This window comes from Carassius auratus, chromosome 20 (genome assembly GCF_003368295.1).
Source record: "Carassius auratus strain Wakin chromosome 20, ASM336829v1, whole genome shotgun sequence".
NCBI classification, from domain to species: Eukaryota; Metazoa; Chordata; class Actinopteri; order Cypriniformes; family Cyprinidae; genus Carassius; species Carassius auratus.
The window spans coordinates 20376765-20403691 of NC_039262.1; the positions used below are offsets into that span (position 1 = coordinate 20376765).

The window sequence follows — 26927 nt, forward strand, 5'->3', positions numbered from 1 at the left end:
AAGAGACTGAAGAAACAACCTGCAGGTTGGGCCATTAAAAAAAACCTCACGTGTGAAAACGCCCTAATAAACAATGACTCTATTTTTAGGCTGTAGGTTTCTAGAAAATTCTTCACTAGACTCTTAGAAGTGGTCCTGAAAGTCTCTTTAAACGTACGTCTGTTTGTCCATCTCGGTTTCTCATTGGACCGAGGACATGCACGTCCTTGTAGCTCTTGAACCACAGAGAGATAAAAACCGAAACTCTCTCCTTAGGTCATGCACTTACCCCTCACGTCTTAAAGCCTGTAAATGTTCTAGCAAAAACCACCGAAACTGAGAAACACATTCACAGAAGCACACAAGCGCAAGAGAGAGATTTTCGCTCTGAGGTGGGGGTCTGTCGAAGGTGCCTGCCACCATACGGGGTTAAATGGTGTGGAACAGGTTTGGCGCAGAGCGACACATTGTTGGGCACCTGTACAAACAGCACAGCCCATCTGAGCTCAGTGACTCGCTGCTGCCTAATAGCTATCGATCATACTCTTTCACCAGACACACACACACACACACACCTCTGTTAGAGGCTCTGACACAGGCTGGCAGTTAAAAAATCAAACAGGCCCTCTGAATTATAAAGGCAGCCAGTCTGTCAGATGTCAGATTTAAGCCCAAATGAGCGTCTGGATCTCAGCTGGACTTTTCCAGCTCAGTGGGCCTCTAGTCCAAAGAGAAGGAGGTAATGGGACTGGGGGAGGAGGTCAGGTTGAGAGAACATTCACCTGTAAGCAGACGAACTGGACGGGGGCCAGTCGCAGAGGTCGTCAGATTCGGATTGGAGCGTTTGGCAGCCTCACAAAGCTCCACATTGTGGCCAAAAGAAACTGTTGTGTATGTGCGCGCATTTTAAATAGAGCCGTTGAAGTTTAAAATGCCACAAACATAAGGGTGTGGTGGATTTCACGTAAATACTAGTTGACATGTTCGGACTCATGAAGGAAATTAGCGAGACACATAACAGAGCAACGTACAGACATGTACATTTAGACGTTACCCATTCTGGAGTAAAGCTATATCGTAAAATAAAATTGAATTTCAAAGATTTCCACTATTCTGGCAGTAACTGACAGGTATACAGGCCACCAAGAAAAACAGTTTTCAAGGATTTACTATTATTATTATTTTTTAATTTTTTTTACTTTTTCTGTATTTTGTGTCTCTCTCTTTTCTTTTCTTTTTTTACCCCATAGAATATATATATATATATGTGTATGTGTGTATAAATGTATTTGTCCAAAGGTCTGGGGTCAGTAATATTAAAAAAATAATAATAATAAAAAAATAAGTCTCTCACCACTCAGAGCTTGCTCAAGAAGACTGCAGATTTGTATATTAAAAATAGAATACAAACAGTAAAATTGTAAAATAAAAATAAAAAATCCAGATTTTATGCTCAAAATAAACAAACAAACAAATAAACGTATTATTATTAAAGTTAATGTTAAGCGTTGTGCTGCTTAATTTTGGAGGAATCTATTAAACATTTATCTTTTCAGAATGTTCTGATGAATTTAAAGTTCAGAAGAACAGCTTTTATTTAAATTGTGAAAGTCTTTAATGTCACTTTTGATCTTTGCTAAATAAAAGTGTTTTTTTTTTTTTTTTTTTTTTTTTTTTTTAAAGTACCATGTTTATTATAAACCTGTATGACTTTGTTTCACAAAATATATTTTGAAAAATGTTTCAAAAGCCTTTGTCCAGATAATGAAAGTAAGTGTGGTCTAAAACATTAACAGTCTTTAAAACATAATTTGTCTTCCACAGAAGAAAGTCAGAATGTCTAACAGGTCTGAAACATAATTATAATGCCTTTACTTCAAAACATAATCTAAAAAAAAAAAAAAAAAAAATATATATATATTCTTTCAGTATTTTTGGCTTCTTTAGTGAATAAATTTTAGGGCACTTATTTAATAATGTATTTAATTAATTCATTATTTTTTAGATGAAACTGATCAAAAACACCATTACCCTGAAGTCTAATTGCCTCTCCACATTTCCTTGAGACCCTGATGTCATAAAACATTTCCCAGAATAAGTTACAGCTCAATGAATGCATCACCGAACCGAAACAATCAACGAGAAACAGACGTCCACAGCGTAACCCTGAGCCTCGATTAATCAGGATGTTTTAATGACAATTAATTGACAGCTCTAATAAACTCACTCTCGCTCACCTCCTCTACGCCTCCGGGGAGACTTCAGGGAATCACTGCCTGCTTTATCGCTTTATTAATTAAAAAAAGCCTGCTGAGATAACTCCCAACATGTCACCAAACAGAGATGAACGGCAGCTCGCAGACGTTTTCTCTCGACCTGATGGAGAAGGGCGTATGCTGATGGATGAAAAGTCCTGCTGTCAGACAATACTGATGGTGTAACACCACTGTCTGGGGCTATAAAGAGACATGAAGGTGACAAGCTGTAGCGCATCCTTCCTGGCAATCCACACACACGCCAATGGCCAAATGATTTGACATAATATTTCAACCTTTTATGTCGCACAATGAATCAGAGATAAAAGGCTGAGATGACGTTTAAATCTGCTTTTTACAATATCTCACTGACATTGACAATTATAAGAAGAAGTCCCAAGAATCCATTTCAAGATCTAAAATATGATCGGGTGTTTAAAACACTTATGTCGGATCATATTTTAACCGCTGTGGGGTCTATAAACCATGAAAAGAAATGTACTCTCAGCTCACTTGATTTTCATTTTAGTGCTTCAGAAAAAAGTCACGGTAAAATAACTCACAGAGCAATAAGGCGCAATCCACTGAGGTAATGCTGACCTTTAGACGTGGCGATTCTGTTCCAGATCTTTCCAAAATGACACCGCCATTAACGCGCTATAATCGGCCTGTTTAAAAAGAGTCGGGCGTCTCGGACCAGGACCGCTTGTAAGTTATGCTTCAAGGGTATATCATCAAACACTGAAATAAAACAACACATAGAGGGAATTAAAAAGTCATTTTTTATTACTTTAGCAGAATGGTTGACAACTTGACGCAATCAATGGCCGAGAAAGAGTCCTATTGGTTCAAATGGGAATACTGTTATACTAGTCGTTATGTTGTTTATGTTAATAAGACAGGTTTGGCATCGTGGGTCATTATAATCAGTTCAGGGTCATGGCTGTGGTCAACACAAAGAGTCGTTTCAACTGGGTGGAGGTGGCACACGTCACTTTGCGCGATGGGGAACATTTGTCGCACGTAGCGTAAACAATGCAAGTGCTTTGACAAATTGAATGAGGGTGAGTTGAGGTGCTAATTTCAGCCACAGGGTATGCTTAATTCAGCTGTTTATTTGAGCCCCCTTTGCTCAAATGAGTCAATCAGTTTGTCACTCTCTGCTACTCAGTTTCCACGTAGAGCTGTCTAGGTTTGTGTTACTTGAGGTTGGTGACACAGCTCTGACACAACACTGACATTTTAAGAATGTGTGCTTTTGTAAAGTAGAAGAAACAACAACCATTTTTTTTCCAGTTGAAATGCTAAATTAGGACGAAATGATAAATTAGAAAATCTGCTGAGACAGTAAATCTTCTGAGACAAGATGATGGACTAACCTTTTTTAATGCCTGTGATTTTATTTTACTATAAAAGAAATAACCATTCTGTAATGGGAAAATGTCTGTAATTATAAGTTTGTCTCGATGAAGTAGCAACTTAATGTATTTAAAATATCTGAACTTTAAATATAATATCAAATAACGTACTAAAATTACAATTATTAACAAAACTAAAATCAAGAACTGTACATGTGCAGTAGTATGTGAGTACTGTATGTGACATCTTACATCTTCTAAAAGCTGACTAAATAAGCTTTCCATTGATGTATGGTTAATTAGGATTGTACATCATATTTGGCCGAGATACGATTATTTGGAAATCTGGAATCTGAGGGTGCAAAAAAGTCAAAATGTTGAGAAAATCACCTTTAAATGTGTCCAAATGAAGTCTTTAGCAATACGTGTTACTTGTCAAAAATTAAGTTTTGATATATCTACGGTAGAAAATTCACAAAATATCTTCATGTAACATGATACTCATTATCCTAATGATTTTGGCATAAAAGAAAAATCGTTAATTTTGACCCATACAATGTTTTTTGGGAGCTCTTGCTACAAATATAACCCAGTGACTTAAGACTGGATTAGTGCTTCAGGGTCACTTTTAATATGACAATTTTTTTTTTTTTTTTACAATGTTAACTTAATAAAAGTCCACTTAATAAGAAACAGTTAAGAAAGTCAACACTTTTACTTATACACACACACACACACACACACAGTAACACTGTATTGTAAGGTGACCTTCACATACGTTACATGTACTTAGGCTACTATTATAATAACAATAAATTATGCATAAATACATGCAAGTAACTCCTAACCCTAATCATACAGTAAGTACATGCAATTCATTAATATTACTCAGTACTTAAATGCATAATTACACTATAACAAGGGCACCTTCAAATAATGTGTAACCAAATATACTTTTATGATTTAAATACTCTACAAGTGCTCATTCAATATAATTAAGCGCCCATATTTTTTCACAAATGTCTCTCTGTCATGACAGCAGTTACCTTCAAGGTAGGTAAGGTTTATGTTAATGCCTGCTACAGCATCCAGAAAATCCATTCCAACTCAGAGATGGCATTTTCCGACTATGATGTTAAACCGAATATGTTTTAAATGCAACTTCGGGAGAAAGAAAAGTGTATGTTTTTTTAGTCAAGTTGCATCTTCTGCAGATCATCCGCTTGTCACATTCAACCCACCCTCATGTCAACAAATACATACGCTGTGAAACGCACCAGTTCTTGAAGTTATGTTTCAGGCCTAGCATTTACACAGGAAACATTCAGAAATACTCAGTAAAATCATTTAGTATGTAGGCAAATGCAAGCTCACACATTGGCAAGCTGGTGAACTTGACCACAGTTTGAGCATTAAGGAAGTTTAAACTTAAGCCTAGTGATGTTGGCCGCTCATGCCCTGTCACTTGTTGATCGAGACGTGCTGAGGACAGCCGAGCGTTGGATTGGCACGTCCTCTCACACTCAAAGAAGTGCTGTGTGACATGCTGAGAAACAGCTGTCCGCTCTCCTTCATAACAGTGTCTTTAATTATGTCTGACCTACAGAGAAAAGCAGAAACCCGCCAAGACCTCAACAGAGCACAGCGCACTCACTTTCCCCAAAAACACCAACCGACAATTTTATAATTCAAAGGAACAAGCTGGAACAGCGAATGAATATTAAGATTGATTCTTGGGACGATGTTTTCACAACTGCTTTCCTGTTATTATTTTTTGAGTTGTTGTAAAAGCTATAAAAAAAAAACATAATGTCCACAAGGACGCAGCTGGATGAGAAAACAACCCATAAAGGAACCTGCTTCTTTTTTTTTTTCTCCGTCAGCAGCTGAAACAACAGCAGTTCTTGGAGGGAAAGCCTTTGTGTTATTGGTAATCATTTTGACACCCAGCCAAGCAAAAGAAACTGAGCCATGCGTCATATAGTCCCAACCTCCAACCTACACACCAGCGGCACAAGACCATGAGCCCACAAAGACTCCAGAGAATACACTCGCTTTGACTAAAAAGAGGCATTGTGCAGCCAAAGATGATGCTTCTTTATAAAACCAGAGATTTCTCAAAGAAAAAACCCAAGGTAGCAAATGTATCTGATACATAGAGGCATACATCTGCAGTTGATTGATTATATTTAGAAATGGGAACATTTGTTTTATATTAAAAGTTCTCTGAATTGCTATGTTTAGATATGCAAATGACTAATTATCTATATGCATACATTTGCATATTATTCCAGAACAGAAATCTCAACTGAAGTCAGGTTCAGAATTCTTTAATATATAATATATCGTGACAGATTGCTGTATTGTCTCAGACCAAGCGACATGTGAACCGATTGTCTTTTAATATTTACTGAAAGCATGAAATGAACATGAATGATCATCATAACATACTTTTTCCAAGTATAAAGTTCTACTCTACTCAAAGTTCTAAAATCTACTTTCCCGTCTGATTTGCTTGGAAAGATGGTGGATTCAGCGTTATGATTGGTCAGATCGCCTGTCAATCAAACACTTTGCAAATGATCGACTCAATGGTCTTTTTTGTCAGAATTGTGTTTTTTTTTCTCTTTTTTTTCTTAGAATTTTCAGCAAGAAAAAAAAGACAACTGTGAGATAAAAAGTCAAAATTTATGATTTATCCCATGGAGGAAACAGACTTCCATAGCTGAAGTGATTACAGCCACAGTGTTCACGTATGAGTGGTCCTGGAGAACTAGGGCTTCCAAACAATGAGTTATAGACAAGTGTGTGTGTTACTGAGCGAAAAAAGAGTTGGGGGTTGGTGGCCTGTCCTCACTGTGTGACAGAAAATGCTCAGGAAGTTCACTCCTGTCACGTGGGCTTTAGGTTTTTCTGGAAAGAACAAACCAACACAATGGCGTTCCACTGAAACTGTTTTGAAGGCAACGGATTTCCTGCCCTGCAGTTGTAGTAAGGATAGCCATAAAGAGATTGTGTATGAGCATGAGTGTGTGCACAAACAGACAATGAATTGATACAAGGCTAGTGCTGAACGAGTGAAAAGTCAAACACAACATTCTGTCTTATCAGAGTTAGCCTGAGCATAAACAGGCTCTGTTGATAGGAACAAGAACACAGGATGGCGTAGGTGGCAAAAAGAAGAGGAGAGAGAGGAAGAGAGTCCATATTCTGCACAAACACAATGGCACGGGTCACACCCCCACTTGTGCCGGTTTAATTCAGCTGGGCTGCACAGAAGAATATGAACAAGAAGAGAAAAACATCAGAATAACAGCACAGAATGGGTTTTACAGTATGAAGGTCAATGACAAATAAGAGTGCCCATGATAAAGAAAAGGACAAATCTAGTTTAAAACACATATTCCAGGTTACTCTTTGTATTCAAATATTCAAATAAAAATAAAAATAAAGTAAAATACATCAATTGAAGAAAAAATCAATAAATACATTTTATTAAATTGTGTAAATGTAATAAAAAATAAATAAATACATTTAATGACTCAAACTGTTATGTGGCCATACCTTATATTTAAGTAACCAAACAAAAAAGTATGAATGCATACAATATTTTATATAAATATAATGAATTATTAGTTAAATTAAATTTTTCACTTTGAGGATTTTCACCATATGGCATGCCACAATCTAAATGTTAAAAAATTAAATAAATAAATAAATAAAAAATTATTCAAAATTATTCAATTATTGGATATCTGGTATTTTATTTTATTTTATTTTATTTGAATTCAACTTTTTTATTATTTTATTATCTTTTCTTTCTTTCTTTCTTTCTTTTATTTCATTTTTATTTTTTTGCATGTTGGCAGCACATGACTTACTAAAATATTAATATGCTCTGTTCTACCCACATGTGCGACCCTGTACCGTAACAAGATTCTTTTTTATATATATATATAAATGAGATTTCCATTGATGTATGGTTTGTTAGGATGTTGGACAGAACAATAGTTGGCTATTAACTATTTGAAAATCTGGAATCTGAGGGTGCACAAAATCTAAATATTGAGAAAATCCCATTTAAAGTTCTCCAGTTCTAAAGTTCTTAGCAATGCATATTACTAATCAAAAAATAAGTTTTGATATATTTGTGGTAAGAAATTTACAAAATATCTTGATGGAACATGATCTTTACTTAACATCCTAATGATTTTTGGCAAAGTAGAAAAATTTATATACCCGTACTACTTCTGATTTTGTGCTCCAGGGTCACACACACACACACACACACACACACACACATATATATATACATACACACACATTAATATATACATATATTATTATTTTTATTATTAAGATTATTCCTGACTATTTTTCTTTTACAGAATATATGAGGATAGTACAACCCTACTATTTTTTTACATGAAGGAACGTGGCAATTTAAAAAGTCACTGCATAAATATGAATTGCATTTTTTATTTATTTATTTATTGAGACACTAATTGTTTTCTGTTTAGTTTTTTTTTTTTTTTTTTTTCTGGAATGAAAGTTGGACTAGGCACAGTGTAAATACAGAGTTTAGGACTCAGACAACCTCAGTGAAACCACAAAATCCTGGACATCACAAAATAAGCAGTGAGCCGCATCCCCACTTCCGCCCATGGCAGAAGGAGATGTTATCATACACCACATTAGCTCAGCTAGTGTCTCATACCGCTGCCAACTATGTGGTGGGCACAGCGACTGCTAGAGTGAAGCTGTGGGTCTGTGCGAGTGTTTTGTCAGTCCCTGGTTAAGAAGTACAAAACATATCCCAAACACATCAATCCCGAGATTTCAAACCACAGTCCACCAAATGTCCGCCTGGAAAACAATCCATTAAATTTTTTCGTAAAGACTCTCCTACACTCCATCTCAAAATAAGCACTAAAACATGTGAGAAGCATTTAGTGGAGACGCTACACATCATCAGTGGATAGTCAAGATGAAATACTTTCAGGAAGTGTTATATTTGTTTTATTTGAACTTTTAAAAAAGTATGTAAAAAAACATGTCATTCGACTGAAGGAGAATTTAAACCAGTTAATAAAGGATAAAAGGTGATTGAAAGTTGTAAAAAAATAATTGTTTCTAATTTACAGAAGCTAAACTAATAGAAATACATCAATAATTTATATTTACACATATATTGAAAGATTGACTTTTACTTAAAATCTTTATATTGAAACAATGCGTATGGACATGTTAGGGATAAATTACATTTTATGACTGCAGTGGTCCATCTTTTCGTGCAAGGTTTTGTTGTCTGCGGTTTAAGCATGAAGTAAAAACACTGAACATGGAGGCAGCGTTCGGCTTTATCTCCCTCTCCACCTGCTCCAGTTTGTGTTTTGTTTTTTGTTTTTACCCAAGAAAATGGTTATGAATGAAAAGCCACATGCCTTCATAATCAGCTTGCTTTATCAATCTTTCATTCACTGTAATTCAGAATTAGAGGAGTTTATGAATAGATGAATGAGAAGTTCTATCAATATTTCAGTTGGTTTAAAGTCACAGTCATGAACAAACATGCATCGCGAAACATCTCTGCCTTTATCCCGATGGAATGTGTTATAAAACACATACAAAAATAAATAAATAAACAATTGAGAGTGAGGTAAGATTTAGACCAAAACTGTCAAAGAGAGGCTCGATAAAGCAACCTGAGGTGAGAGATGACTTTCCAAAACTGGTTTAGATGCCCAGTCTCTTATTAGCTACTAACTTGGGAATATAGTGTCCTACAAAGACAAAACTCACTATGCGTTTTGTGAAAATTGAATTTCCAGGTCTCTTGTGATTTGACAGGTTTGGCTCAAATTTGCTCAGATTCAGAGGAATGGAGTGTGAAAATTAGTATCAAATCAACAACAAACTCATTTAAAAAAACTTTTAAGCCATTTTCTTCCGTTTCAGTGTTGGCATACTAACTGTTGAGTGGTTGATAAGGTTATTTTAGCATTATAGTTGATGTCTATATCGTGAAATAGATTTTGAGTTGCATGTATTTACATTTTTAATTTAGATTTATTTCTGTATTTCAGTCATTTTTATTTTAACAGCAATTTTGTTATGTTTTTGTCCTTTTATTACTTTTTTAATGTCCAGTTATTATAAAATTTTTGTTCATTTCTTTTCAATACTTAAATTTAAACTATAGAAATATGACAAATATTGCCTTGTCAATAAATGTTTAATTTGTTTTTGTATATATATATATATATATATATATATATATATATATATATATATATCCATCATACAATGTCTATTTCTATCATTTTATTATGGGTGAGAAGTGAAAATCATAAGTCTTAAATAGTAATAAGAAATTTCTACTCAACAAACTGCAAACTTTAATGTTTCATTCGTGTCTGTAGCTCAATCGATTTAGGACAAAACCCATGACCCTAATCATGAGCAATAAAGGAAGCGTCCCTAAAAATTAAGATATTACTGAGCCGTGATCCATAAAACAGCCTATTCTCTTCCTCAAAAAGCCCTACGACCCCCACAGGCTTACCGGTCCAGTGTGCTCTTTGAGTCTGTCCCGCTAGCGCCAGAGCTCTGATTTAGTCTGACTCTGAGGCAGGAGACGCCGTTAAGATGGCTGTGGACTCCTCACAATGGCTTGGATATGACAGGATTACTCCGTGACCTTTGCCCAGCCCTCCATTAGGACCCTAGTGATTTCTGAACATGGGCTCGAGGGCAATGAACTACAGAACACTAATTACAGACACACAGTGACAGGCCTGGGACCACAATGGGCTTTTATGAGGGATCGGACAGACTGGCATTAAAACAGAGCAGGGCGCAGCGGGGCAGAGGACATGACCGGGCAGCTGTTCCTCAAACTCCGCTTGGCTCAGATATAACATGATTCACAAACTTAAATGCACAGTGGCTCTGGTGCTAAACGGTTCATTTTTATATAATAACTATTATATTATTATATCATTTGACCTAAATATTCACTTGAAGCAACTGCTAAGAAGAAGAAAAAACAAACACTGCGCAACGAATTCACAGGTCTAATATTAATAATCTCTAAAAAGTTAAAAACTAGGAGTCAAGATGGCAGTTTGTTTGTGTGAAATCAGACTCTGTAGGTCCGTCAAGGGATGCAAGACACATAAAAATAGCACCGGTGTCCTAAAAAAATATATGTTATCATGATGAAATGTCTGATATTCCTACACAGCCTCAATCCAAATAGTAATTACTTTTTATCTTGGCAAATTGGTTACTTGGTATGAATTTGTAGAATCTCATTTGCATGATTTTCAGGTTGGACACATGGACGATGGTTAGGAAATGTCAGACTGCTGAATGAACCTACGACATATATATGCATACACATTGTTTAGTGACAAATGAGACAACACCAATATCTTTTGTAAAACTATATCATATTTCTAAGTAAAAATTAAGAAAATCAATCAAAATACCTATCCAAAAAGGAATATTAGGTGTGCAAATAAAACATTATAACAAGAATGCACTTTTATAATACTTTTGCATTTATTTCCTTATTAGGCGTGACCAAGAACAGAATGTAACTGAACGTTACTTCTGACCCTGGAGCACAAAACCAATCTTAAGTCACTGGGGTATATTTTTAGCAATAGCAAAAAAAAAAAAAAAAAAAAAAAAAAAAAAAACATTCCTTTAACGGGTCATTTATAGCACGGGATTAGTAACATGCATTGGTAAGAATTTAATTTGGACAAATTTAAAGGTGATTTTCTTCGTATTTAGAATTTATTTGCACCCTCCGATTCTTTTAATAGTTATATCTCTGCAAAATATTGTCCGATCCTAACAAACCACACATCAATGGAAAGATTATTTATTCATCTTTCAGATTATGCATATATCTAAATTTAGAAAAATTGAGAATTAAGGTCCAGGGTCACATATATGGACGAACAAGTTCTAGTAAAACAAAATGTTCCCATTCTACTAACGGTAATGGAAAACACGGCTGATTTAGAAAGAGGAGCGAACACACCCTTTAACAAAACTAAACTCTTTTTAACGTGATTAACAACACAGCAAATGACAGCTAAAGTGAACATGTATGTTTGTATGAACCCGGCGCTGTGTGTTCAGTTTTCACAAATTCAGCATGTGGCGGAGGGCAATTACTACAACACCGTCTCAGAGGAGGGTGACTGGGCCATATTTACACAAGACCCTCCTCACAGACGGACGGACCACTGCCGAGACGACTGAGCGGCCAGAGGCTAAGTTACTGCAAATAACCACAGGCTGCATGTCAAAGAAAACACACCATGCACAGTCCATGGATATCTGATATTAACCCAACAGCCATATTAAAGACTATAGTATATACACTGATGTATAAATAATTGCTTTTTCCATGGGTGCAAGGGCACCATCCATGTACCAGCCTCTACCTGGGTGGCTCAGAAACTGAAAGATCTAAGCAGTAATGACATAAACATTAGGATTCTTGTATATACAGAAAAATGTATATAAAACTATAAAACATTTATGTAAGAGTTACTGTCTACACTATAGATGTAACTGCTCTACACTGCAGTTGTAGTACAGTTTATGTCCAGTAAAGCAGGTGATAGTGACGAACTGTCACTTTAAGATGAACAGAATAGACTGGATGACACTGTACACATCAGGCTTAAAAAGGAAATCGTAATATACCTAGCATGTAACAAAGTAGACTAGTAAGAAAGGTGACGAGGAAAGCTAAAAAAGGAAAGAGGCGAGCAAAGAGGAACTGGTTTCACAGGCAAGCTGCAGTTTCTACATCTGGTCTGATTTGGTGGTGCTGCCCAAACAAGTTTCTGGGTAGTACAAAAACAAAGATGACTTCTCTCTGTCATAACTCTGGACATCCCCTGTCGCCAGCATTAGTGATGCAGACGTGTGTGGTGATCAGAAAGAGGATGCAGGATGCTTCGATCTGGTCATGACCTTTAATTTACAATAAAACCCTCATCTGACCTTTGTGCATTTGAACTCGGCCTATGAATGATAAAAGATTTATAAAAACCCAATAGAAATTCCAATAAATCTGACCGTAAATATGGCATAATTTATCCAAAAGTTGCGTCTAATTCCTCCGATTCATGAAAACTGAAGTACAAATTGATATGAAATGTAAATACAATTTTAAAAATTAATAAATAAAAAGAAATCTAAACATTAAATTATTAATATTTACATTCATTATATATATATATATATATATATATATATATATATATATATATATATATATATATATATATATATATAATTTGTATCTTAGATTTGCTCTAAATGCAGTGTATGTTCACTAAAATAAGGAATTATATTCTATTTATAAAACTGAATTATAAAACTGATGTTTTATGTTGAATTTGAATAGAAATATATCAGAGTATCAATATATTTGGACAAAATAAATATAGTGAGTGTTAAAATAAAGAGAACAAGTATAGTCTGTGCATTAAAGTCCATAATTTGTTTTGAGTGACGCTTAATGTCATTTTTACGTGCTCGACCACTTGATCTGTCGCAACCAAGTGAAACGTGCCAGAGACCATCGTCAATTCCTGGAGGTCAGTAAAAACGATCTCATCCCTGTTTATACATGCACTATTGCTCAGAATGCTTTTGTTATCCGTGGGTTTTCCTAAATGAAATTGTAGAATCAGAAATACTTTTACGTAATAGTTACAGTAACAATTAAATCTAGAAACATACTGACAACGTCCATCGCATTGCTAAATGCAATTAAACGTGTAATTACATATTTGCATAGGTTTAAAAAAACTCATGAAAACCAATTGAAAATATCCCAAAGTAAAATGAATCATTCTTTGGTGTCACTTAGCGATTGTCACGCTGATTTCGATCAGTTTGCTGTTGTGGTTTAAACAGTGACGTTTGAGACGGGTGTGTGTACTTTTGAGAGGATCTCTAGGGACTGTCACGGAGACGGTCGATGGACCTTGTGGCACGCTGTCACTCCACAATAAGACACGCCCCTTTTCAAAGCCATTGGCCGACGGAGCAAATGTACTTTGCCATGAACCACCAGATTATAGCCCCGTTTTTTTCGCGCCACATGAGCGTGCATCTTAACTTGTCTAAACAACTCCCATTTATATCAAAGCAGACAGTTCACATGTTATTACGGGACGGACAGCTGAGTCTTGTGAAACTCACGAGTGAAATTGCCCAACTCCCGAACGCACGCACTCACTTCTTCTCAAACAAGACCTCGGTGACGTCTATTAAAGTGAAAGTTTGCGTTACAAAAGTAGCACGCTATACAGAACTCTGCTTATTTGTATCCCGCCACGGTCTAAAACTGCTAAGCGGGTAACCAGATATTCAAAAACAATACGTAATCCCACAATGCACCGCATCGTCGATTTACAGCATTACCTCATCCCATCAGCCACCGCGAGAAGAGGGTGGTCGTCAAGGGCAACGAGCCTTATCTGAAATTGCGGAACGCCCAGTAAAGCCTCCAGCCAATAAGAGACGGCCCGCATGACATCATTGCTATTTTTAGTGGGGCAGCGGTAGCAGATAAGGTTTGTGTCCACGCTGGAGAAGCTCAGAGTATACAGAACTCGCCACAGTGAAACATCTAGACAATACAGCTTGAGCTAAAATAAACAAGAACACTTTTCGGCTCCGCGCTGTTTGTCCACTGGCATCTTTGAGCTGCGCGGCGGTGGAAGAAGAGCGCTCTGTCTGCCAGAAGAAGAAGAAGAGCTCGGGACGCTGCGCGAGAACTTTTACGCAGTAAGTTTCTCGCGGGACGGGGAGTTTACGAACTTTGCGATCCTTCTCGCTTTTGTCTCTGAGAGCGCGGCGCTCGTTTCTGAAACTGGACACTGCTTGAGTTTGTGAAAGACTACTTTTGAACTAAAAAGTTTCGTTTTCTCTTCTATGTCTAGCAAGATGGAAACTACTTTCTACGATGACTCTCTAAACAGCGCTTTCTCTCAGCATGACAGCGCTGCTTTTGGATACAACCACAAGGCTCTGAAACGCAGCATGACGCTGAATCTGACCGACCCATCCGGCAACCTGAAGCCGCACCTGAGGGCCAAAGCCAACGACATCCTCACCTCCCCGGACGTGGGGCTGCTCAAACTGGCTTCTCCGGAGCTGGAGCGGCTCATCATCCAGTCCAGCAACGGCATGATCACCACGACGCCGACTCCAACCCAGTTTCTGTGTCCCAAGAACGTGACGGACGAACAGGAGGGCTTCGCGGAGGGCTTTGTGAGGGCACTGGCCGAGCTACATCACCAGCACATGCCCAATGTCACCTCGGCTCCCCAAACAACAATCAACAACAGCATGGCACCCGTTTCGTCCATGGCAGGCGGCGCGGTGTACAGTTCCTCCATGCGCTCCGACCCGCCCGTGTACGCGGACCTGAACACTTTCAACCCCGTCATCAGCACCGCCAACCCCGCGATGAACTACACCAGTGCCCCGCCGCAGCACACCGTCCAGCACCCGCGGCTTCAGGCGCTGAAGGAGGAGCCCCAAACGGTGCCCGAGATGCCCGGCGAGACGCCACCTCTCTCCCCCATCGACATGGAGAGCCAGGAGCGGATTAAAGCCGAGAGGAAGCGCATGAGGAACCGGATCGCCGCGTCCAAATGCCGGAAGAGGAAACTGGAAAGGATCTCCCGGCTGGAGGATAAAGTCAAGAACCTGAAGTCCCAGAACTCCGAGCTGGCGTCCACCGCGAACATGCTGCGCGAGCAAGTGGCCCAGCTCAAGCAGAAAGTCATGAACCACGTCAACAGCGGCTGCCAGCTTATGTTGACCCAACAGCTGCAGACGTTCTGAGAAGAACCGAAGGACATTTGAGTTCACTTTAATAGACGCAAGGGACAAAGTTCAGGGGCTAGATGTCTGCAAGCCCGCGCGACTGCTGGCATTAGCCCGCTCGGACCGGCCGCGTGCCGTAAAAGGATGTCCTGACTGGACTTTTGGGGAGTGCAAACTTCACGAACTCAGTCCGACAGAGACAGCGACAGAGAGCATGAGACTCACTCTGTTACACGCTTTACTTTCTGACAAGAAAAGAGACTTCTTGTTCACTTAGACCAGGTTGTGCATGGACCCATACGCTTCAGAGGAGCGCTCAGTATTATAGGAGTAAACCGTGGACGTGACTGCCGTACAATAGGGATATAAATGTCTGGCTCACCAAGCAGGAAGTTGTGTCCGCTAAACTTGTGATAAAAGCTGCCTGACTTCTGAGTTACATGTTGTACTTTTTGTTCTTAAACTGAATGGAATTGACTTTTTCTTTGAGTTAGTCCCAACTTCAGCAGTTTCTTTTCCCGAAAAAGTTCATTAATGAGGTTTCACTCATTGTTATATGTAAATAAGATCAACCACGAGTACTTAAGTTTACCATTTGTAAAGTACAATATAATTTTCTATGTTTGTTTTCTGAGCACCTCAGAAACTAATCAATATTTATGAACTGTAATAAAGTATGTCAAACGAAAAACTCTCTGTTGTCCTAATGGAGTTCGTGTGTGTGTGTGTGTGTGTGTGTGTGTGTGTTCACCAAGACAGACTAGTAGTAACATGTTTTGGGAGAGAATGCTTGTTTAGCAAAATCCACATATGAATATACAAGCAGAGGATGTAAAAAAAGAAAAAGGAAAGAAAAAAAGTCAAAAACAACATTTGAACCCATAATAGTTATTCAACAGTAGCCTAATAATGACAGCATGTATTCTGATTATGACCGGGCTAAATATATATATATATATATATATATATATATATATATATATATATATATATATATATATATAAACAGGAAAATGATTAGACCTAACTTTCAAATGCAACAACACAGCATCTAACAAACAATCATCATCATCATACAATGTAGAAGTAAATCTTAGAAACAAAGTATTAATTTCTATAATCATGGGTAGCCTATATTATTGTGTCGTGTTTGCCTACAAAGGTGTTCATAAAACAATTTCAGCAGCAATCCTCTGCACCAGAAGAGGGCGCCGTCGGCTTGCATTCTGTTAATCTGAAGCAGTTCTTTTTTCATTTTCTTTTTTATTAATACCAAGTTTTCTAAGATAATAGTTCATTACATATCAACATTACGTTCAAAAAGGTAAGCTTACATGCAAAGCACCATTTCGATTTTTTATTATTATTATTATTATTATTATTGTTAAAACAATAAATGATTTTGATTTAATTTACTGCGGTGAATATGAAAGTTTGCAAGAAGTATTAATAGCATAATTGTTAATTATTAATAGCATAATTATTATTTAACCTTTTCGTATATTAAAGAAGCCAAAGAGTGCATCCTTAAAAGCAAATAAACCCTGGGTTTCTCTGAAGAAGCCCCTTGGATAAACGACGAGTTTCTTTTGTGATTTCAGTTTCTTGGATTCTGCTCAGAGACTTTACTTCTGCTTGAAGAAACCAGTCTTCTCTGACTACAATACATGACAGGAGGTGAAACATATCAGAATTTATTTTCACCTAAAATATCTAAAATAAATAGTAAATTAAATTAAAGACTATAATATACATGCATAGAATTATCATAATTGATCTCTCGTTGGTCAAAAACAAATAAAATATTTTAATTCCCATGTATGATCGCAAGCCTGTATTGCCTCGTTTTTTTTGTTCATTATTTTGTCACCACACAGAAAGGGGCCACCAAAAAAATTCTAATTTAATATTCAGGTCACCAACACAGATTAATATTTAGTATCTTTTAGATCCTCTTATTTCACTGCCCGAATTTAGCAAGCGATGACATCATACCGGAAAATCGGCACCTACCTATCCATATAAGGCAAGCGCGCCATCGGAAGACCTACGCCATCTGAAGGTGGGTGTGTATTACGGGAAGAGGAACTCCTCGGCTCGGACTGATCTCCACAAGATTGACAGACAGACCTTTATTGCACTTTTAGTTTTGGGAACAAGGGTATTGATAATTGAACCAACGCATGATCAAAATTCAGTAACTCAAAGTCAAGCAAGGACTTTCCTAGAATTCATATATTTTGTTTTACAAGAAACTATGAGCAAAGTGTCACTGAAAAGCGACCTGCTTTATAGCTACTTAAAGTACAATTAGGTTACACAATGTCATGTGGTCATACATATATCATGTTCAAGTTAAACAAGCCTAAAGCTATACTAAAGGCAGTAAATGTTCTTTAAGATGGCAACACCATAGCGAAAATAAAGAAATAAATTATATATATGTGTGTGTGTGTGTATTCTTTTATATGCAATTAGATGAACACTGAAGTAAATGTATTTGTAGTTACACGTAATGATGAAGTTGCAACTAATTACACAAAATAAATGCAAAGGTCACAAAACATGATTAAAAAAAATAAAAGTGTACTTTTAATTACACTAAGATGGCTTCTTGTATTTTATTAATTTGAAGTATTATTACAAGTGCAAATTAAACACAATTGATCTCACTTCTTTTTCACAAGGGTGGTAATATCTGAAAAACGGCAATGTTGTTCTTACACTAAACTCAAATACAAAAGACAATCCGTGTCATGGTTACAGTATCCATGCAGCAGGTCTCTTGTAAAATTAGATACAGCAGGAAATCAAAACAGAGAAATTGACTGTGAATTTTCTAAAAAAAATATAAATAAATAAATAACATATAATTGCCAAGATAAATTACCAATGTTCCTTTTATTGATTGATGGTTTTAAACATTAATCATTTGTTTCAAGATGTTACAAATCTTTATGCAGATTTTTACTTTTGTTTACTTAATAGCTTGTTGCCAAGATACAATTTGTTCTTAGTGATAAAGACAAGAGAACTAAGTTCTTTCAGGAACAGCTCTGCTTTTCCAAAGCTCTCTGCTTTCCCTCAGAGGCTGACATGGGTTCAACCAGCTTTACCAATCCTTACGCGATTGAAGTAATTCAGATGAAGAAGAGCGAGCTGGTGAGTGGCATTTTGAATACAGAAGATTTGCTGGATCTCCTCATTTCAAATGGCGTTCTTCAACCCGACAGCCGAGCACTGATGGCCAGCATCTCTGCGCGAGAGGAAAAGAACTCCAGGATGTTGAATGTCTTGATCTCGAGAGGAGAGCGTGCTTGCCGCATCTTCTTCTACCCTTGTCTGAAACGAGTTGAACCTGACCTCTACCAGTACATGAGAACGTATGTAGGTGGAGTTAATGAGGGCATTAGAGATGCACGGAGACAGCTGATAGGATATCTGCTGGAGAAGGACAAGCAGGGTCTTGTCAAATACTCAAAATCCAACAAGGACCCCACTCCCGAAAGAATCCAACCGAAGTCTCTGACGAATAAGGCTACATCTTCAACAGAACAAGTCAAACAAACCCCCAAAACTGAAAGTGAGCATGATGCCATTGTCAAAGCCGTAACCTCAGGGGATCTACATCTCCTCCAGGAGCTTCTCAGAGGATTGGATGTCAATACTGTTTTCTCCTCCACTGATACTCTGCTGCACCTCGCTGCTGAACATGGTAAGGAGGCCATTGTGTATTTTCTGCTCAGACAAGGGGCGAAACTGAACCTGAAGGACAAGGAGGGTCGTACTGCTCTGCACAGAGCGTCAGAACGAGGCCGCACTGCTGTTGCTCTGGCGCTTGCGAAGGCTGGTGCAGACATCCATGCTACGGACCTAATGTCAAAGACTCCTTTGCATCTGGCTGCTCAAAATGGACATGAAAATACGGTTAAAGCTCTAGTGAATGAGGAAAAGAAAAGCCTTAAGAACCAGACAACAGTTCTGCACATGGCTGCCATTGAGGATGACGCAACACTGGCAGAGGTTCTTCTGCGAAACGGCGCTTTAGTAGATGCTAGAGATGGCCAAAGGAAGACGGCTCTCTATCACGCTGTTCAGCACGGAAATGAGAAAACTGCCAGTGTGCTGTTGAAGGCCGGAGCACAGGTGGACTCTGTGATCGTGGACGCTGCTTTTGAGCTCAACAGGAAGTCTCTATTGTCTCTTTTTTTGCGGTATGTCCAGAACTCTATGTCTCCGAATGAGATCACCGCTGCTCTTTTTAAAGCGGTACAGAAGAACTTGGATGGGGTTGTGGCTGCGCTAATTGATCATGGTGCGGATGTTAATATTTGTAACGAGCTTGGATACACACCTATGCTTCTAGCCGCAGAGCTGGGGAATGCTGAGGCCTTCAAAGTGCTGGTCTCAAAAAAGGCTAGACTCGATGAAAGACTGCCAAACCAGATCTCTGGGCTTCACCTGGCTACCCAAAGTGGCAGTATGCAAATAGCACAGGTAAATTACTTTTTAAAAATTTTAATTAATAAATAACGAGTCTGCATTTGGGTTCATGGAAGATTTAAGAGGAAAAACACAATAAGCAGGAAAATAGACAATACGATTTCAAACACACACACACACACATATATATATATATATATATGTATATATATATTTAGGGCTGCATAAATTAAAAGTATGTTAAACAAATAATTGAATGCTTTACTGAATTTGATATTTATACTGATATTTTTTATTTTAGATTTACTGTTTCATTCAGAAATAAAGAGACTAATTGTCATTAGTCTCTTGAAATTGAGAGCCCAGCCCAAGTCTTTCATTTAAAACGAAAAAAAAAAGGCAATAATACAATCAATGTACCATTAAGTAATAATACTAAAATAAATCATTACTTAGTAGAGGGGAAATATGATGCAGCTTACAAGATAATCATTTCCATGATTATATTTTAATATATCTACTATAAAATATTACTATTATATTATAACAATATAATATAAATAAATATAATATTTATTTATAATGGCAAACAAACAAACACAAAATAATGATCTAATTTAATTTAAGAAAAAAAAAGTTTTTTTTTATTTATTTTTAATTTAAGAAATTATACAGCTGCCTTTACATTTAGGGTCCTTTGCAGCGGTGCATGTAAACGTTATCTAAAGCATAAGGCAAAAATAAATGCAATTTTTCTGGGTGATGAAAGCTGATGTCATCATACTTGGGGCATCATCCTGGGTAACAATGTAATGTTAAGTGATACTTATTTTAATAATACATTTTCAATCTTCTCTCTTACCCCAGATATTGTTGGATAAGGGTATAGACCCCAACATCAATGGCCCTAAAGATCAGACCCCTCTCCATCTAAGTGCATTACATAACCAGCCAGAGTTGATGGCACTGTTGTTGCGTGTGGGGGCTCAGATTAACGCCATCACACAGGATGGGTTCACTGCCCTGCACCTCGCCAGCCAGAGCGGTCACACCGAAGCAGTCGCACAACTGCTAGAGGGCAAGGCCGACATCCACGTCAAGGACAAACAGGGAAGAACAGCCCTGCACTGGGCGGCATCGCATGGTGAAGTGGGCGTCATACAGCTACTACTCACTTCTGGGAGTGAAAGCAATGCCACTGAAAAAGAGAAGAAGACCCCACTGCACCTAGCTGCAATGGAGGGACACACCAGGGCAGTTTCAGCACTGCTGGCTGGTAAAGCTAAAGTTGGAGCTAAGGACATGGATGGCTGCTCTCCTCTGCATTATGCTGCTCGAAACGGGAAGGAAAGAGCAGCTAGAGTGCTTCTCGCATCTGGTAAGCGCAAGATTGTGGATGATAAGAACGTGTGGAGGAGGACTCCTCTGCATTTAGCTGCAGAGCATGGTCATGAGCTGCTGGTGGGTCTTTTACTGGAAAACGGTGCCAAGATCAACTGCCTGGATAACAATAAAGATACACCGCTGCACTACGCTTGCCGTGATGGCCATGTTGGAGCAGTACAGAGACTACTAAACTGGACAAATGGAGAACGAGCGAACCTACAGGCAACTAATAATGTGAATAAAACAGCGCTTCAGGTGGCAGAGGCAGAGGACACACAGGCTCACCAAAACATTAGTACCCTGCTAAAGAAGAAGATGTTCCTTGTGAAATAAAACTAAACCTGTACTGTAAAACTGGAGAATCTTAAATATGTTTTGTCAGAAAGTCAGGTAGAAGTCACCTCAACCAGTTAGCAGCTTCCACTTTTTGCATTATCAGACTGATTTTTAGAAATATTAAGTTTAAAGTGAAACTGTCATAATTAGCTTGATGTAGCTATACTAATATTATCTAAATGATTTAATGGATATAACGCTTGCTTATCAATGATCCTCTAATAAAGCATTTCATAGTTTCGTCAACAGGTGTCACTGAAACACAGCCTTTAGGAACTTCGACATGAACATGATCCACATTTAAAATTTTACATGGTATATATCCAGCTAAAAGTGTGTTAGAGAGGTTTAAATTAGAGATTTATTATACATGTAATTTTTGCTCAATGGAAAAATAATCTTTTGGTTTGCAATATATATACACAAAACATGTTTCCGGGGTCGATGTGGATAATTTAATGGAAAAACAAATGTTATATTTAAATTAATAATTTTGATATATATATATATATATATATATATATATATATATATATATATATATATATATATATATATATATATATATATATATTACTCCAATTAAAATAACAATAATAATAATAATAGTTTTAATTTTACTGTACAACTGTTTATTATTTTGGGAGATTTTCATATACACAAGAAGAAATGGTCAGGATCCAAGCCAAATTTTATTCATTTTCAAGAGAAGACAAAGGACTACTGCACCAGTTTGGAGAACATTGTAAATAAAAAAACAAGGAAGAATTGTCAATTTTTTAAGAATATTTAGTTTTTTGATGAATCAGTCAATGGTTTGTACACTCTGGCATGTTTTTTTTAAATTTAAATTTATGTTTATTATTGTATATTTCTGGTTTCTGGTTAATAAAAGGAATAATAAAAAAAGACATGAACATGATCTTAAACATATGGGAAAATGAATGCAATTTCTGACGTTAGATTTACGCACAAAGCAGTAGAAAAGGTTATGTAAATTTGGTCACATTTTTTACTCTAATACACAACGTATATTTCCTTTTAGAAGTCAGTTTCTGTAAATACATAGCCTAACTTAAAGTCTTGCTTACAAAAGCTACTTAACATTAATCTATCCATGCCTATAATGGCAGTTTTGGAGACAGAATTCACAAAACTATTATACTTTATGATGGTTCTGTTGAAGCCATAAAACGACACTTTTAGAGAAAACACACGTTTGTGTTATCGGACGTTTGGCTGAAAACCCAAATGGTTCTTGTGACAACTACACTTCATAAACCGATATAAACGTAATATTTGATACCTTTGGGGTTAAAAGATTGACATAGGTTGAAATACCGCGTCACGTGACCGTCGTCCATCCTTGTCACGTGACTCTGTGTTGACGGAAATGCTTCAGGAATGGCGAGAAACGAAGAGAAGCAGTTTGGAAAACTGAATCGACTGTGGCTCCAGAAAGAGAGAGTAAGTATGAGACGCATTTATGATTTAATTACACCAAGTTAATTGCCCTTAATGTGAAACGACGGAAAACGCAAATTTCTGCGCAAGCCAGCGTGTTCTCGCATTATTTTGTTCATGGTCAGCTTGAAGCATCATGCATCTGTATTTTTATTACCAGAGGGTCGCATCAAAGATGTTCACGTATCAAGGCCAAAGCTTGTAAGAAATCTCTTTTGTTGCCATACATCTTTTATCATTTCTATGAGCCCGCTTGTTATAAATGACAACAATGTCTTTTTAATGGACCTCTTGTCACGCCGGCAACATTAAACTCCGTGGCAGCAGTTAAAAAGTGGATGCGATGCATCCAAAAAGGAGATTACTGTCTGTAGATACTGATCATACTGTCAAAAGTACTGAAAAAGTAGGAAAATAGTACCATCTGTCGGCGTAGAAAGGACTAAAGCAAGGCACAAAAAAAAGAAAAGAAAGAAATACTACTATTGAAACGTCTAAATTATTCAAATTAAAGGAAGGTGTAAATTTCAACCACTGTGTGCATTAGGCCTACATGAAATAATAACAACTAATTTCCAGTTAATATACATTCAAATTCACTGATTAAATTCATAATTAAATACAAAGTAATTTTTAATAAAGCAAGTTTTTAATACAGAGTAACTGAGAATAATACACATTTTAAAAGTTATGGTTCTGATTCCTCAAAACAAGTCTGGAAACTCAACAATATTACTAATTATTTTAGTACGTATTCTGAAACAAACGCTGTTCTTGTAGTATTTACTGCCCTCAGCAGTCTCTTGGCAAATATGATTCACAACAGTAAGTTTCTAATAATATTTTCTAATTTGAGTGGTACTGGTGGGAATTTGTGAAAAAGTTGAGCATGCCACCGCATCATATCACACATGCTGCAGGTGGCCGATCGTTTAGCAGGGGTGTTTAGTTCCAACCCTGCTCCAACACACATACAAATAAGCCTAAATTACTTAATTAGGTGGATCAGGTGTGTTTAATTAGTTACAGTGACAACATTTTTGACTCCTGGTTATGCAACTGTTACATTAGGACTGTACAAATAAAAATCAAATGCGAATGTCATGCACATCAGTAAAGCCGGTTTCGTAGCTTGTCTGTGAACAACGGCTCTGGGGTGTGTTTCCCAAAACCATGGTTGCTAACTAAGTTAGCAATTTCCCATTGCCAACCAACTAAGTTGCTAACAGGTTAGCAACTATGGTTTTGGGAAACGCACCCCTGTGTAGTAAATGCTGCTCCATGTGAAAGCAAGTGATAGAGATTTACTACTAATCACAGAACCGGCTTTAGTGATGAGATGCACATGGTAATCGCATTCAATTTTTATTTGCACAGCCCTACATTACATGTATTCCGTTAGATAAGATGACCTATGGTGGACAGATAAGAGGTTACGTCCTAACATGGTAACAAGCTTGAAGCCTTACAGTTCAGTACGCACAGTGTTTCCCATGCATTGATTTATAAGTGGAGCCCAACAAAAGTCTTGGACTTTGTTGAATTATCATGAGCACTGCATGTTTCAAAATCAAAACACAGCATGAGTGTTTTTATATCACTGTATCTCTGAAGGAATCTTACTGTCTTTAGAAAATTTTCGTTGTCATGATCATTTAATCTTGCATGTAATGGCTGATAAAGCAGTGTTTGTGAGCGGAGCACTGTTTTTGTACAGCCATTACCGGGGAAACCACTATTTTTACCACTTCAATAGCACCTCCTGCTGGCAGAGAATGAATTTGCACACACACACACACACACACACACACACACGCATTCACACACACACACACATATATATATATCCCCTGGGGGAAGTGTGTAGCGCTGTAGAAAGTGTAGGTCTGTGGGAAACTCTGAAATAGGACGATTTTAAATTACATCAACTGGGTCAACCCAGTGTGCATAAACTGTATAAATGATGTGAACTATATCAGTTATATTAGATGAACTTTGTGGTTGTACAAATACAGCCTAAGTGTTTGATACTGATCTTGCACATTCATTGCATGTCATGCACAATCCAAGTGGAATGCATGATTTATTTGATCATGAGTCTCTCACATTTGTGTAGGAGAAGACTTCTATCTGTTGAATATTTACGGCTTTGCATCTGTATTTTGCAGCAGTCGCTGTTATCTCACTACCCAGACAGGAAGATAGATGATTTCCGTCAGCATCATGATGAACTGGAGACCCAATAAAAATGTTTCCTAAAGAAACTATGCTGGTCCCTACCTGCAAATGCAAGCCTTGAGAACCTCGAGCATTTGCCAAGAGGAGGCAAGATTCAGTCCGCAATTAAAAAGCACCTGTCAGTTTATGCTAGTATAGTACCAGTCTTTGTTTAACAATGCCACAATTCTCTATTTAAAGGAATAGTTCATCCAAAAATGAACATTTGTTGAACATTTACTCACTCTCAGGCCATCCAAAATGTAGATGAGTTTGTTTCTTCAACAGATTTTGAGAAATTTAGCATTACATCAGTTGCTCACCAATGGATACACTGCAGTGAATGGGTGCCGTCAGAATGAGAATCCAAACAGCTGATAAAAACAGTAATCCACAAGTAGTCCAGTCCATCGGTTTACACCTTGTGAAGTGAAAAGCTGCGTGTTTGTAAGAAAGAAATCCATCACTAAGGCATTTTAACTTTAACCTCTTGCTTCTAGCTAAAATTTGAGTCCATAATCCATAATAAAACTTCTTCCAGTGAAAAGTCCATCCCCTGTTGTCCTCTCACCCCAAAATCGTCCTTCAAATTTCTTTAGAACTACAGCTGGGCGATAACGATAATTATCGAAATATACTTTTCCTTGATAAAACGATAACAGTATTTCGTTAAATGTTTGATATAATGTTTATAAAAAAATTATCCTACATTTTAAAAAAGCCCTGATGAAGGGAGTCAAAAGATGTCCATCTAGTGCATATTTACATAGAAAAGCTAATTATACAGCAGCAGAGCTTTGCAAACGGTTCAAAGTAATCATCTCATCTCCATAAGAACGATATCATTGCTAGAACATATTTCCCAGGATTTTTGAAAAGTTCCTGTTCACATGAGCTATTAATTGTTACTTAGCAGTAATTTACCAATGAAGACTGCATGTGAAAGGGGCTAAACTCTTCCTCTGTATATGTTGTGAATTTTAATTAACATTCATCTGGAAAAACAGTGTGCATTATCTCACTAAATTTGTAACGCAAATCATTTATAAACCTTTGCCAACACAAGAGAATACATCAACCTGTGTCCAAATATGCCATGCATTGTACATCGCGATTTCTAAATAAGTTTATGTCTGTGGCCAAATATTGAAATGTAATTGATTTAAAAAAAAATTTTAATCACGCTGTGAAGTGAAACGTCACCAGGCCGTAGGGGCCCTCTGCAGGTGTTGTTCACATTATGTTTCGTATAATGTATAGCCATATTACATTATGTATTTTAACAGTATTGTTCGATACAGTTCTGTAATTTCTTGGTTTTGATATTTTATTTTTATTTTTATTTTGTGTTACTAAAATATATCAGATTACTCAGTTATCAAAATAATCAGTAGATTACTCGTTAACCAAAATAATAATTAGTTACAGCCCTAAATTAGTTAAAATATTTCTAAATACAACTGCATTAAAATATATATATATATATATATATATATATAAATATATATATATATATCCATCCATCCATCCATCCATCATCTTCCGCTTATCCTGGGCCGGGTCGCGGGGGCAACAGTCTAAGCAGAGATGCCCAGACTTCCCTCTCCCTAGC

At 37.1% G+C, this 26927-nt stretch overlaps 2 protein-coding genes across 2 annotated transcripts; both read left to right on the forward strand.

Moving 5' to 3' along the window:
* Positions 1-14198: 14198 nt before the first annotated feature.
* LOC113121148 (transcription factor AP-1-like) lies at positions 14199-16162 on the forward strand. The gene is made up of 2 exons (XM_026291405.1): positions 14199-14422; positions 14578-16162. The coding sequence occupies exon 2, from the start codon at positions 14582-14584 to the stop codon at positions 15485-15487; it is 906 nt and encodes a 301-aa protein (XP_026147190.1). The 5' UTR covers positions 14199-14422; positions 14578-14581; the 3' UTR covers positions 15488-16162.
* Positions 16163-18565: 2403 nt separating this feature from the next.
* caiap (CARD- and ANK-containing Inflammasome Adaptor Protein) lies at positions 18566-21643 on the forward strand. The gene is made up of 2 exons (XM_026291407.1): positions 18566-19966; positions 20780-21643. Exons 1-2 carry the CDS (start codon positions 18566-18568, stop codon positions 21629-21631), a joined length of 2253 nt encoding a protein of 750 aa, XP_026147192.1. The 3' UTR covers positions 21632-21643.
* Positions 21644-26927: the final 5284 nt, after the last annotated feature.

Bases quoted from the DNA above. Each gene is read 5' to 3' on its own strand.
- LOC113121148 (XM_026291405.1), top strand. From the start codon at position 14,582: ATGGAAACTACTTTCTACGATGACTCTCTAAACAGCGCTTTCTCTCAG.
- caiap (XM_026291407.1), top strand. From the start codon at position 18,566: ATGGGTTCAACCAGCTTTACCAATCCTTACGCGATTGAAGTAATTCAG. The intron at 19,967-20,779 runs GTAAATTACTTT...CTCTTACCCCAG, and splicing joins GCAGTATGCAAATAGCACAG to ATATTGTTGGATAAGGGTAT.